Source organism: Carettochelys insculpta, chromosome 6 (genome assembly GCF_033958435.1).
Source record: "Carettochelys insculpta isolate YL-2023 chromosome 6, ASM3395843v1, whole genome shotgun sequence".
Taxonomy (NCBI): Eukaryota; Metazoa; Chordata; order Testudines; family Carettochelyidae; genus Carettochelys; species Carettochelys insculpta.
Window position 1 is genome coordinate 100737646 of NC_134142.1, and position 13878 is coordinate 100751523.

The 13878-nt window shown below is 42.6% G+C and overlaps 1 protein-coding gene across 6 annotated transcripts in view; it reads right to left on the reverse strand.

Annotated features, from left to right (window-relative positions):
• Positions 1 to 5396: 5396 nt before the first annotated feature.
• Positions 5397 to 13878, reverse strand: part of NAV2 (neuron navigator 2) — a 359017-nt gene continuing 350535 nt past the window's right edge. For all 6 annotated transcript variants that reach the window (XM_074997678.1, XM_074997676.1, XM_074997677.1 and 3 more), the window contains 2 exons: positions 11070 to 11273; positions 5397 to 8973 (listed from right to left, as the gene is read on the reverse strand). In XM_074997678.1, the coding sequence (XP_074853779.1) occupies positions 8848 to 8973; positions 11070 to 11273 (330 nt within the window). In that variant the 3' untranslated portion in view covers positions 5397 to 8847. The remainder of the gene's footprint in view (positions 8974 to 11069; positions 11274 to 13878) is intronic.

Consider the following 13878-nt stretch of genomic DNA (forward strand, 5'->3'; position numbering starts at 1 on the left):
GTTGTTAACTATCTCCTAGTGGGAACATGATCTAAGCTGTGCCCTTTTAGAGAAGCCCAGCCTCTGATGAGAGCTCAGCAAGCTTCTCGGTACCAAGGACCAAGAGTTCCCAACGGGACTAACAAGTTGGAGTGTGTGTAGTCTGAAATCCATTTAAGAGGCCTGATTTTCAGAAGAGTGCAAAGCTCCCACCCTCAGAAAGCCAGGCCTGTTAAAGAGCATCTCATGGTAGCACTCACGCCACTTGTGAAATGCTTGGCCAAGAGTTGCAGGAGAGTCTATTATTTCTTAGGTCAGGCTGTCAACATAAAAATTGACTGCTGCTGCCTAGTGCTGGGACATGTATCAGTGCCCTTCTCCCCTCCCCATCCAATGATAGGGGCAACAACAGAGTTACAGTAAGAGATTGGGTGGGTGAGTGAGCACCTCCTGAGTACAATGAGCCTTAGCTACCAGAGGAGCCAGATGCTGGTTCTGTGCTCCCAGGCTGGGAAGCTGACTCAGCCATGCCAGAGACTGAAGACTGGCCCATAGTGATAGGTCCACAGCTAGACCACCTGGGAAGAGCTACCAGTTTCTGCTCTACCTCAGAGGACCTTAACCTGCTACCCAGTGAGCTATGCTCCAAGGAGGGGGAGGTTGGAAGTGGCCCAGGGATAGCTGTCTTGGTGTGTTGTGGTCTGGACCCCCCCACCCCCCCCAGTGGCAAACTAGTCTGCCATTGGTAATGCCCTGGTCTGGGATACAGTGGTACCCCTAACCTGTGGGTGGTGGTCTCTCCCCTCTCACTATTATAGGCACATACCTGTGTTTGTCAGCCCTCTGCCTTGCTAGAAGGCCTGGCCATTTGCAAGCCCATCCTGCACTAGGGCCTCAGCCTGCGTCACGGACTCCATTGCTGCCCTGCGCTAGGGGCTAGGCTTGCGTTATGAACTCCATTGCTGCCCCCTCACCCTGCACTAGGACCTGAGCTTGTGTCATGAACACCAGTGCTGGCCCACCCTGTACTGGGGCCTGGACTTGTGTTGTGAATGCTGTTGCTGCCCTGACTTGGAGTAGGGCCTGGGCTTGTGCTGTGAATACTGTTGCTGCCCTGCCCTATGCTAGGGCCTAAGCCTATCTGACTAGTTGCTTGGCCTGATCACAGGCCCGAGCTCTGGGACTAGTGTGGTTAAGACTGATTCCCTATATGCAACTGCATAGTGAAGTGGATTGGCCCCTCACTGAGCTGGGGGAGGAAGAACCCCTTCCTGAGCCTGACCAGGCTACAAGGTCTTTGAGGTAATTGTTTCTGTGGGGTGCAGAATCCAGGATGGAGAGGACAGGAAGGAGCTGGAAAAGAGGATGTGCCCACTGGAGGAATGTTAGAAGGAGAGAGACAGAGCAGAGACTAAAAGAGAAATTGCAGTGAAGGGATGATGTTTCAAGGATGGTGCGTATAGGTGCCGCAGAAAAGGATAAAAAGGAGCTGGGCTGAAGGTAAGGGTGAAGCAGAATGAGTGAGAGAGAGGAGGTTTGTGATGCTGAGCTCTTTGACCCTAAGCCCTCAAAGCCTCTTTGCAGCATTAGGACCAGAGCACTCAGCACCTTACAACATCAGCCCCCCAAATCTACATGTTCATGAAGACAAAGTAGCGGGAGTGGGCTAGGGAAGCTGAGGCAATGCTCCAGAGCAGAGTACGCCCTGGATGCCAAGGGGAGGGGGCTCTCCTAAGAACGGCAAAAATCCGATGGCTGAAAAGACGCTTTCAGAAATAAAGTTGGTCCTAGCTAAGGAACAAACTGAAACACAAGCTGCCCACAGGAATGTAGCTGAGTGATAGGTTATAGCTTGTACTCTGCCGCTAGTAAAAGAAGAGAGCAAGCATGCTTTTACCTGAAGTGAAAAATGCAGGAAAAATGAAGTTCACAGATCTTCTTGTAGGTACAACTTCCCATCTCGAGTGTCCCGTAAAAGCCAATACTAACGTTGATGAACCTATATCTTTTTAGTGGGATGAAAATACACTTTTCTGGTACACCTGGTGTACACGGGTGCAGATTATTATGTATACATTGAAGTATTTGTAACCATGGGAATTTTTTTGTGATACGCTTATGATGCTCATGTGTGCGTCAGTTTCCCTGAGCACAAACTGCACCAAAGGGTTAAGAATGAACATGGAGCAAGAGAGGCAAGATGAGTGTTGGCCAGCTGAGGTGGGCTAACTAGTCATTAACTAACTGAGTAAGGTGAACCAATATTAATAGAAAGCTGAGAAGACAATGACAGCCCCTCAGTGGCCAGCCCATTCCCATCAAGCAATTAGGGACCAAGAGGAAGGCACTGCCGTAGCCACCCAGCACCGCTCAGCAAGGATGCAAAGCCTCAGCTTGAGCTCAAAGACCAGTCTTGAGTTTTTTTAATTGGCCAATTAAAATTATGGCAAAGCTAATGCTCAGTGCTGGAACTGTATAGGCAAGATGAAGGCGCTGCCCTGGGCAAATGTGGTCTTTGTTTTGGTGGAGACTACGTTAAGAATTTTTTCAATATGCCCCATGCATAGGTTGCCAGTTTGCCACCTGGACGGCCCAGACACAAGCTGCAGCACTGAGGAGCTCTTCCAGCAACTTGACAAAAAATCCAATAGGCCATTTAGCTCCAAGTCTCAGGTTATACATATGAACAATGTGAAATTCATGTTGGTATCTGAAGTTAGCCTGGGTCTGTGTCTGAATAAGGAGTCTTCTAACCAGTGCCTTAAAAATAAATGAGTTGGCCAGAGGAGAAAAGACAGCCAAATTGGCATCCGGAGTGCTTTTGTGTGGGAGTGGGCTAGGGAAACTGAGGCAATGCTCCACGGCAGACTATGCCCTGGATGCCAGTGGTGGGGGTCTCCTAAGGCTGGCATTGACTGGCATCAGTATCAAAAATGGGTGATTACTGGACAGATTGTTTGGTTTCTGCTTGCTCTGGAAGATAAACTATTCAGACTCAGCAGCAAACAGTTTTCTTTTTAAATTGCCAGGCAATCCAGCAGTTGAAACCATTCTGAGCAGCCCAGAAGATGCTATCAAGCCTGACCAGCATATACAGCACCCATGCAATTGTCCCTGTTCAGCATGGCATCAACTGCAGAGTGGTGCTGTAATGAGAGGCTAAACTGACAAACAACATTTATTATAGGTTGTCATGGAACCAATGTAAGACAGATTTGAGACACATCATTCCGTGTCTGTCATGACCGTAACTCTAACACTGTAGCTGTTGTTCTGCTCATCAGCGTTTCACATCGCCCTGCAGTGGCACCCATTCTGCATGTCCTGAGTGCCTGGTATGCAGCAGATGAAGCAATTACCCAGATGTGCCAGTGCAAGGTCTCTCGTTAGGTGCACAAGTCACTTCTGCACCATCCGTGGTGCTCGAATATGTTTGTATTCGAGGGCTGGGGAAAGCACACACACGGAGCAGCAATATGGACTTCTGCATCTAGAAGTTCTGTACCAACACTTGTCATCTCTCAGGCCCCAAAGCATCTATCCACCAGGTGGAGCTGCTGTGCGAAAGCAAGCAACCACATGGCATTTTTACTTATGGTGCGTAAATGATATGGAGACGGGGTAAACAGTGCGGTGGCAAAAGTTGCAGATGATCTTAAACTGCTCAGGATCATTAAGACCAAAGCAGACTATGAAGAGCTTTGAAAGACTCTCACTAAACTAGATTGGGCAACAAAATGGCAAAGGAATGTTAATGTTGGTAAATGCAAAAGTAATGCACATTGGGGGAAAAAGCCCAACTACACATACAAAATGAGGGGGGACTAATTTAGCCATTACCATTCAAAAAAGAGATCCTGGCATCATTGCGGTTATTGAAAACATCCATGCAATTTGCAGCATGTTAAAAAAAAAAGCAAACATTAGGAATCATTTTAAAGGGCCTAGAAATAAGACAGAATATCTTACTGCCTCTGTATGAATCCCTGGTATGCCCTCATCTTAAATACTGTGTACTGATGTGGTTGCCTCATCTCAGAAGAGGTTCAGAAAAGGGCAACAAAAATGACTGGGGGGTCTAGAATGGGTGACATATGAAAAATGACTTAAAAGACTGGAATTTTTCACCTTAAGAGCAACTAAGGGGGGGGGGAAAATATGATGGGGTCTGTAAAATCATGACAGGTGGAGAACAAGGAAACATTATTTTCTTATTCCCATAACTAAAGAACTGGGGGCCACCAAATAAAATTAGTATGTAGCAGATTTAAAACAAACAAAAATATTTCTTCACATAGTGCACAGTCAATGTGTGGAACTCCTTGCCAAAGGATGTTGTGAAGACCAGGACTTTAACAGTGTTCAAAACAAAAACAAACAAAAAAACTAGATACATTCATGGAAGATAGTTCCAGTCGTATTTGTTAGCCTAGATGTGCAGGAATGATGCCACTAGCCTCTTTGTCAGAGGCTGGAAATGGATGACAGGAGGGATCCCTTAATGATTACTGTTCTGTTTACTCCCTCTGTAGCATCTGGCATTGGCCACCATGAAAAGATAAAATACTGGGCTAGATGGACCTTTAGCCTTACCCAGTGTGGCCATTCTTATGTGTCCGTCTGTTTACCCCATCTCCATTCATACTCTGTGAGCAGATCATGTTCCTCCATGTACACGTGGTTGTAGATGTACATGCTCAAGTTCCAAAAAGTGTCATGTAGGAATTTTAAAAGTAGTATGAAAATTATGGGATGGGGAAAATGGGATTGTGGGAATTTGACCCCCATTTCCCAAAACTCCCCAGGCAACTTGCTGGTATTCCTCAGTACACTGAAAAGGCCCCACAAAGCACTGTACTGAAAAGTGGCATGAGATACACTGTATATACTGATGCCTACCATATTTTCTATTGACACAACCAGCTGTAATAAGGACACATTGTGCTGACATAAGCACCTATGTGCCTAAGCAATATACAAAAGTTGTCATCTGTAACTGATTTAACTTAAGTTGACGAAATCAAACTTTCCTGTCCACTTTTTTTACAAATGAAGTCCAAGGAGCTTGAACGTGGATCTTTTACAAGCTAGGAAGCAGCCTTACCACCATGCTAAATATCTCTGGCAAAGTGAGTGATCAGTGAGCCATGGTATAAGTCTCCTGCCAATTTTCCCCATGTAGACAAGCTCGTATGAAGCTTATGATGTTAATGCACTTGCAGTGAAATCGACTAAGGACTCCATTTCCACTGCTTTTCTCTGAATATAGGGTACTCAGTCTCGAGAGCTGTCAAACCAGCAATCTTTCACAAGCACTACAAACAAATGTTTCGTAAGAACTAAAAAGCCCAAATGCCAGTATTAGAGAAACAGGCGATCAACATGGCACAAAATGGCAGCAAATGCACAAATCTGAATAAATAAGTATCAATTTTATTGAATCATGAATAATTTAAGACTGGTACAATCATTGGCTTTATTCTTCATGACGTTGGGGGACAGGGCCATGATCTCAAACAGACCACTTGCAAATTCCAATCCTAAATGACAACCGAAAATTAAATAGGGAGGGGAACAGATGGAAAACATCATACCGTACACAAAATACTCAGTTCCTAGTTTTCTCTTTAAAAATGGCTAGAAAAAATTCATCAAAATGCAGCACTTTTAATCAAATATTTACATTTCTATGTTACAGTGAAAAAATGTACATCTTATAGAACATGTTTCATAAACTGTTCCACTGGAAACAACTAGATCAAAACAGCAACCTTCCATTTAGCAATATCCACAAAGACTTTTTTATTTTTTTTTTTTTCTTGAAAGAATTGCCACATTTAGACAAGATTCAATACACATAATATCCAAGTTAAGTATTAACAATGAAATAGTTATTTCTTCCAAAATGTACAAAATAAAATAAAATAAACCAGCCAAATACACCCTCAACTGTAACTGTCTCCATGTCTCATTTATGGCCTGTACAATTCTTGGCAGTTCTGAAGGAAAGGAAATGGTTTACACCTCTGCTCTATAACTCAGCATGAATGTTGCATAGAATTTTGTATTTTTAAAAAAACAAGACAACTTTGTAGGAAAAAAGACAAAAAAAAAAGCATTTTGGACAAAGCCCCAAATGAAACCAAGTCATTTAAAAATAGTTTACGAAGATAAAACAAAATCATGATGAACATAAGCGATGTGCATAACAGGTAACCCTGCTTCCCGAAGTTTCTGAAAGGACACTAATTTTTGTGACCATTAAAATGATGAGCCTATTCAAATTCACCTCTGCTAAAGTAACCCAAACTATTGTCAATCAGAGAGTAACGGAAAGAAACCCCTTCTGCATTGCAGCATAGGATTTTTAAAAAAATCTAACAATTTCTAATGTACTGTAGAATTCAGCCAAAGGTTTACTGAGAATTGGATCTGTAATGTTAAGTCAGCTTAGATCTCTATCACGCAAATGGATCCACATAGGCGTAAGGGTCTGTTTGCATGCATTCAGTCTCAGGTTCAGGTACTTGGTCTCTACCAAGATTCACAGTAGTAACAAGTAAAGTCAGTGCAAGGAAGCAGAATTGTCAGATTGCTGAGAAATGAATCCCTCCAACTCATGAGTACACTGCCTGATTCCGTATGTGTAGCCCATTTTACAGTAACAAGATCTGGTTTATCAAGATCGGTTGTATAACCCTTAAAGTGAAATAATTAGTGTTCAGCAAGGTTAAAATAGTGACACCAGGTCGGGGACTTCCCCTTCGCTGTCATTAAAATACTTTACTTATTCTTTTACAATTTCTTTTTTTAAAAAAATCAGCAAGACTTGAAAGCTGCAATAGGAGCAGATTCAAGACCAGCTCTCACCGGACAAAAACAACAAAATTATCCTATGGTCATGTCACAGATAGTAGAAAGTTGCAAGGGATAATAAAACTCTCAATTCAAGCTTAGTCACAGAAGCATGAACTTGTGTCTGTTATATTATTTTAAACCCAGGAAGATTAACCGGCTCTTTAAAAAAAGTGCTTGTAATAAGTTTTCTGCCTGTACATTGAAAAACCAGCACTTTTCGACTTAGTAGGGATGGCATTTGTCATAATAGAAAAAGCTTTTTTTTTTTTCTTGCATTGAACAAACAGCCAGTGAACTATTTGCTGCAGACTGATATGAACCTGAAAAGTTCTCATTTCCCTCTTTTTGTTACTATCACATTTAAACAAAGTCTACTATTTGACACGAACAATACACACAGAAATTCATTATTATATTCCAAGAGATGACTTCTTTAGCCCTGTTTGTTTACTTAAATAAAACCTCATAATATACAGCACTAATGTAATTAATACAATTAGTACAAAATAAGTAAGGCATCGCTTTAAATTCAGCACCAAAAGATAGCTGGAAAGGCTTGTACAGATCAATGCTGAGGATTGCAGTTCTTGCTACTGTACAGCCTGACAGATGATGTGTGATGTTACTGAAAGTATTTACTCCCAAGGACAGTGCAATCCTCTCTCAGGTGGTCTTGCTCCCCAACAAAAATACAAGCCATAATACTGAAACTGTATCGTGTGCATGTGGCAAGGAAGAGGAGAAACAGAGAGCCAGGTTCACAGCTCAGCCATAACCCATGAACAACTTACAACTTTAAAGGGGTAGTACCCCTTCCAACTACCCACTTTTTAAGACCTGAATAAGACAGTTTCAATTAACTGCTAAAATACTACTTTCTGCTATTTGAAAACTGAACAAGACTCAATGATGTTACCAGAGTATCAGTGGACTGCCTGCAAAGCTGAGCTTTAATGAACCCCTTTGCAATTGTAATGGCCAGAAAGAGAGACCCCTGACAAAAAAGGTCTTAGAAAACAGGTATAAAATTATAATACAAAAACTGAAGGTCTGACTATTTCCTACCAGGGTGAAATTCACCCCCTATCCATAGAGCCAACAGAAAACCTATGCACCACTGAAATTCCACTTGAGTTATGTCATTTCATGGGGACATAGGCCCTCTGCAGAGGCATGAATTTTGCTCATTTACCCCAGAGTAAATCAGGATATGACTCTGCTAATGTCAGTGGCATTTCACTGGCATGAGAGAGAAGAGAATCAAGCCCTGAATATCAAAGGGGTACTTGGTCTTTAAAATTGTATAGGATGAGTTGTTACACAGTGTTTGAAAAAACCTGATTTGTTTAGACTGTACATATACTTCTATTTATATGTCTGTAAATCTCTATAAACACTTGGTGAAATAGAGGAAAGCAAGCCAATGTCTCAGACTGGCAAGGAGAGCAGCTTTTTTATTTTAATATTTATTTAAAATTTCCCTGTGTTGCAGCTTTGCCTTTTATGGATCATTATTACCAAGGCAAGCAATATATTATAGCACCAGAATGATCTGCAGCTGAGGTTAGTCTGCAAAGCTGATTAGTAGAAATCCAGCCCCCACCAAAATGTGTTTGGTCAGAAGCAACATAGGCAATAAGCATCCCTCTCCTCTCCTTCTGGACTGTCCATGGCACAATGCTGTTTGTTTCATAGCTGTGAAGTGGTGATGGTGTTTTTTTAAAAATGTCTGCAGTATCTGCGGCATGAAGGTTTACAGCAACTAAACAGAACAAAACAAAGACATAGTGCAGTTCTTATCATTGTAAAAAGAAAAACAATAAAAAAGTTGTTTGGGTTGCCTGCACCCACATTCAAGGCTGACTCAAATAAAGTGTCTTGTTCTTGTAGCTCTAATACTGAGACATCTGCCCAGTCCAGTAACAAGTTATCTTCATTAGCTTGTGATAAAGATTCTTGTAAAGTAGGAGAGGGACAGTAGGAAACCACCTATCTTCTGTCTGCTGAAGATCATAAAGTCGACTCCAGTGATGAGTCAAGGATGTCATCATGATGGCTGTTGCTGTTGGAGTCACTGTCGTAACTCTGGGGACTCGAATAGTTGGCTGCCTCTTGCAGTCTCATCAGCATGTTCATCTAAGAAAGGGCGGAAAGCATTAAGGGTTGTTTGCTGAGATGAAAGAATCTTAATACTCTGTCCTAGGCATTTTTGCACTCACATCACTGATGGGACACCAGTGCAAGAGAGAGAAATAAGTATCCCGAGTTCCCTCAGATTCTCAAACAGAATACCAAACGTGAAGCAAGTCTCACAGCACTCTGTGAGCCAGGAGGTTGTCATTACACCTCCTGCCGTGACAGATGGAAACTGTTATGCAGAAAGGTTAAGTGACTTGCTCTAGGTCACACACAGAGTCACTGGAAGAGCTATAATGGTTCCCCATCTCCTTATTCTCAGACTCGTACTCTAAGCAGAATTCTGTATTTCGAGAAACACATCAGAGCTGCGTCTACACGTGCACGCTACTTCGAAGTAGCGGCAGTAACTTCGAAATAGCGCCCGTCACGTCTACACGTGTTGGGCGCTATTTCGAAGTTGAAATCGACGTTAGGCGGCGAGACGTCGAAGTCGCTAACCCCATGAGGGGATGGGAATAGCGCCCTACTTCGACGTTCAACATCGAAGTAGGGACGTGTAGACGATCCGCGTCCCGCAACATCGAAATAGCGGGGTCCTCCATGGCGGCCATCAGCTGGGGGGTTGAGAGATACTCTCTCTCCAGCCCTTGCGGGGCTCTGTGGTCACCGTGGGCAGCAGCCCTTAGCCCAGGGCTTCTGGCTGCTGCTGCTGCAGCTGGGGGTCCGTGCTGCATATACAGGGTCTGCAACTAGTTGTTGGCTCTGTGTATCTTGCACTGTTTAATGAAAGTGTGTCTGGGAGGGGCCCTTTAAGGGAGCGACTTGCTGTTGAGTCCGCCCCGTGACCCTGTCTGCAGCTGTGCCTGGCTCCCTTATTTCGATGTGTGCTACTTTGGCGTGTAGACGTTCCCTCGCTGTGCCTATTTCGATGTTGGGCTGAGCAACGTCGAAGTTGAACATCGACGTTGCCAGCCCTGGAGGACGTGTAGACGTTATTCATCGAAATAGCCTATTTCGATGTCGCAACATCGAAATAAGCTATTTCGAAGTTGGGTGCACGTGTAGACGTAGCCCAGAAGAGAGATCTATCAAGCTAGACAGTGGATAATAACATCCCTACATAAGTGTGCATAAAAGAGTGGAAGTGACTTTTCAATATACCCAAATTATTTTGAAGGTGTACACAATTCCAAAACAATAGGTTAAGAGTACCCATAACATACGCTGTTATTGCAATAACTGCTTTCATCAGGAATAAAGCTGCATGAACTAGTGCTGCCATTTAATGTGCATTAACCAGCAAATCCAAAGCTGAAACATTGTGTACAACATTTAAAATCTTAGCTTCCGTACATTTGCATGGTATCTGCTGATTAAGAAATTAGACACAAATTACATAAAAGCTGTGCCTTTTTTGTCAAAAAAAGAGGTGCCAGTACTCTTGCCCCCTCTCCGCCAGCCATATCATGGCTGGAGCTGCCTATGTGCTGATACTCAGTACCAACAAGTACCCCACAAAAAAAGCACGGTGTAAAAGACATGTTCATATTAAAGATAAGTCTCAATTTTCATGCAGCCAATGAACCAGAAAAACAGCTCAACATCATAGCAACACGGCTGTTGTGTGATCCTAGTTGGGTAGTTTAGAACAAGAATTTCCACCATATTACATGAAAACTATTTAATCAAAAATTTTCATACTTTATGTATATTACATACACACAAACAGAGTAACATGCAAAAGGCATCTAGTTGATTGTGCAAAGCTTTCTATAAGGTGGAAGACATTTACTTCATATTCTTACAGGCATTTTAGCTACAGCCTCACAACTAGGAAATCTCAGTATTTTCGTTCATTGTATCTGGCAGAACTACATCTGACACATTGCTTACCTGTGGCAGTCCATTTTACAGGCTGACTATACTCCCTGGCAAGAAATACTTCCTTCTAATTCCAAAACATTTCACACTCTTAACTTGTCATTCACTTTCATTCCTATTTGTTTGTTTTTTCGTTTGTTTGGTTTGTTTGTTTTTTTATCACTAGCAAGTGTATCTTACTTAGCTCTGAAGCTTTAGATGAGAGAACTCACCAAAGGATCTCCTTCAGCATCACTTGGGGGAACTTGTTTGCTACTTGAACCTTCCCGTGGCATTGAATACCCATCAAATCCAACATCTTCAGGCCGCAGTTGTAGCAATGGAGGCCACTCATGGTGCTGTGGGGTAGCTGCCCAGGGATATGTATCCATCACCCATTTGGCAGGATCCTCCCAAGGAGCTCTCCTTCCATACAACTAGAAAACAAGAACAAATGTCTCTCTTAAAATATGTCTGTAATATACTTTTCTGCAGGTTTGTCAGTCCAAACATACTCTTGTACCACGGTTCTCCTAATGTGGCAAACACTGTGAAGGCAGGCTGGCCAAGCAGGGTGTGACATTCATCCTATTACTCGGACTATGAAATTTCTAGCTATGTAATGGCAACTGACTCAGATGAGGCCAACTATCCTCTTTGAGACTGCACACCCTCTTAATCACCCACCAGTTGGGGAGAGTGGGAACCTGAAAACAACCTAGCTTCAAAAGTTGAGTACACCACCCCTCCGTGCCATTTTATTTTGGACTAAGTCAGACATACTATCCAGTTCACAAGCGCATACTTCCTGTCTGCAGTAGGACGCTGCATATTTGCTTTCAAAGTTACCAAGAAGTTGCAGTATGTTGCTTGAGCATATAAATGTAGCTGTTCAACATCTTTAATCAGAAATTATGTGGCGGGGGGAGTGCCCAAGAAATAAATTTTGAAGTCTTTGGACTTTTAGATTTTCTCTGTGCTCACACAAGTGACAGTACCAGCAGAATTTAGTGCAAACTGTTCAGCCTTCTGCTTCACACACCCCACCCTCCAGAAGAGTGTTTTGATTTAAACATAACTATCAGGAAAACACAGCTAGTGCTGCTAAGCAATATAATTTATTTTATTTTTAAATAAATTCTGCTCTTTGATCTATTCAGATCACTTAGTTTTCATTAAATGAAAACTCACTATTGAGCCACATGGGTTTCAAAAGCAGACTCCAAATGGAAAGAGATATTCCCGTTTTCACTTCTGCAACAGCGAGTTCTAGTCTGACTGGTGTACAGAAACTGGATTTCAGTAGTTGCACTTTGCCATTTGATTCAGATTCTCCTTTACTGTAGTACAGTGAAGAGTGAAGCAACAAGACACGGTAGGGGTAATGGGTGTATTATCAGAACATCTAAATGTCTTTACTCCATGGGGTGTAGTTACCTTAGTGCTAACCATCACTCCAAATCCCTTTATGGACATTAAGAAAACTTTTATGATGAAGGTAAATGTACTTCCACACATGGAAATGGCTGATGTTGATATTTTAGAAAGCTGAAAAGCAGCTGAGCTATGAGAGTCTCCTAGATTAATCCCAATGCTCTCATTTTAGATTATTCTCCAGGAGTCTGAACAAAGCCTCAATCCAAGAAAGTTTACAATGCAGAATGCAAAAGTCAGCGCCCAAAAGGATATTTAGCCATGAACCCCCTCTCCCTTAAGTTCTTGGGAAGTTCAACTGAAGCTGAATTCTTGAAGTCCTGCTCCCACACCCTTCAGTAGCACTTTACCCCAGGGGTTCTCAAACTTCTGTATTGGTGACCCCTTTCACACTGCAAGCCTCTGAGTGTGATCTCCCCTAATAAATTAAAAATGCATTTTATACATAGTGCTATTATAAATATTGGAGGCAAAGAGGGACTTGAAATGGAGGCTCACAGCTCATGACCTCCCAGTAATAACCTTGTGAGGGGTCAGGATCCCCAGTCAAAATGCCTGGCCTATCCCCACCCAACACAGTTTTTAGATGCATTTTTCCAGAAAAAAATGAGTCTTGACCAGACTTCCTCACACCCAAGAAAGACTGCATAAAATAAAATGTAATTTTGAGATTACTTTGTTGATTTTCATACCACAGTCTGGAAAGCAGCAACGATCAACAATCCCCTAAGTTAAATACTCACTGCTGGAACTGGAAGGGAATGAATGGAGAAAGAAACAGAAGTAATACTTCAGTTCCAAACACTAACTTTTCACACTGGGATAAGTGAGGAGAAAAATCAAAACCACAGATGCTCTGTTCAGTTCTGGACAAACATACTCCTCTGATAATTTTGGAAACGAAAGATTTAAAAAGATCTGCATAGGAAAACCATTCATAACTGTCACAAAAGTTGTTCAGTGACTACATAGCTGCTATAAAGATTAAATACTTTTCCTTCAGCAGAAGTTGTGGGTATAAAAATCACAAAATACTATGAAAAGGACAGACCTCAAAAGGGCATCAAGTCCAGTCCTGTGCACTCATGACAGGACCATGCACCACCCAGATCATCACGGACAGGTGTCTCATTCTTAAAAATCTCCAATGATGGAAATTACATAACCACTCTAATCAAATTATTTTGGTGCTTAAACATCATGGCCGTTTCTACACAGGCCACTTTCCTCGAAAGTGGCATGGTAACACACGTCCCGAAATATGCTAATGAGGTGCGGATGCAAATTCCCCACACCTCATTAGCATACGGTCACATGATTTGGAGTCCAGAAGAACAGTCTTCCGAACTCCAAAACGCTGTTTAGAAGCGCGGCCCCCAGGGGGTCTTCTGGAAGGAAGTCCTTCTTCCAGGGGCCCCTTCTTCCCAAAAATTTTCAGGAAGAAAGGGCCTCCAGAAGAAGGACTTCCTCCCAGAAGATCCCCCGGGGCTGCACTTCTACATGGCGTTTTGGAGTCCGGAAGAACGGTCTTCCAGACTCCAAATCACATGACCATATGCTAATGAGGTACAGGGAATTTGCATCCATGCCTCATTAGCATATTTCGGG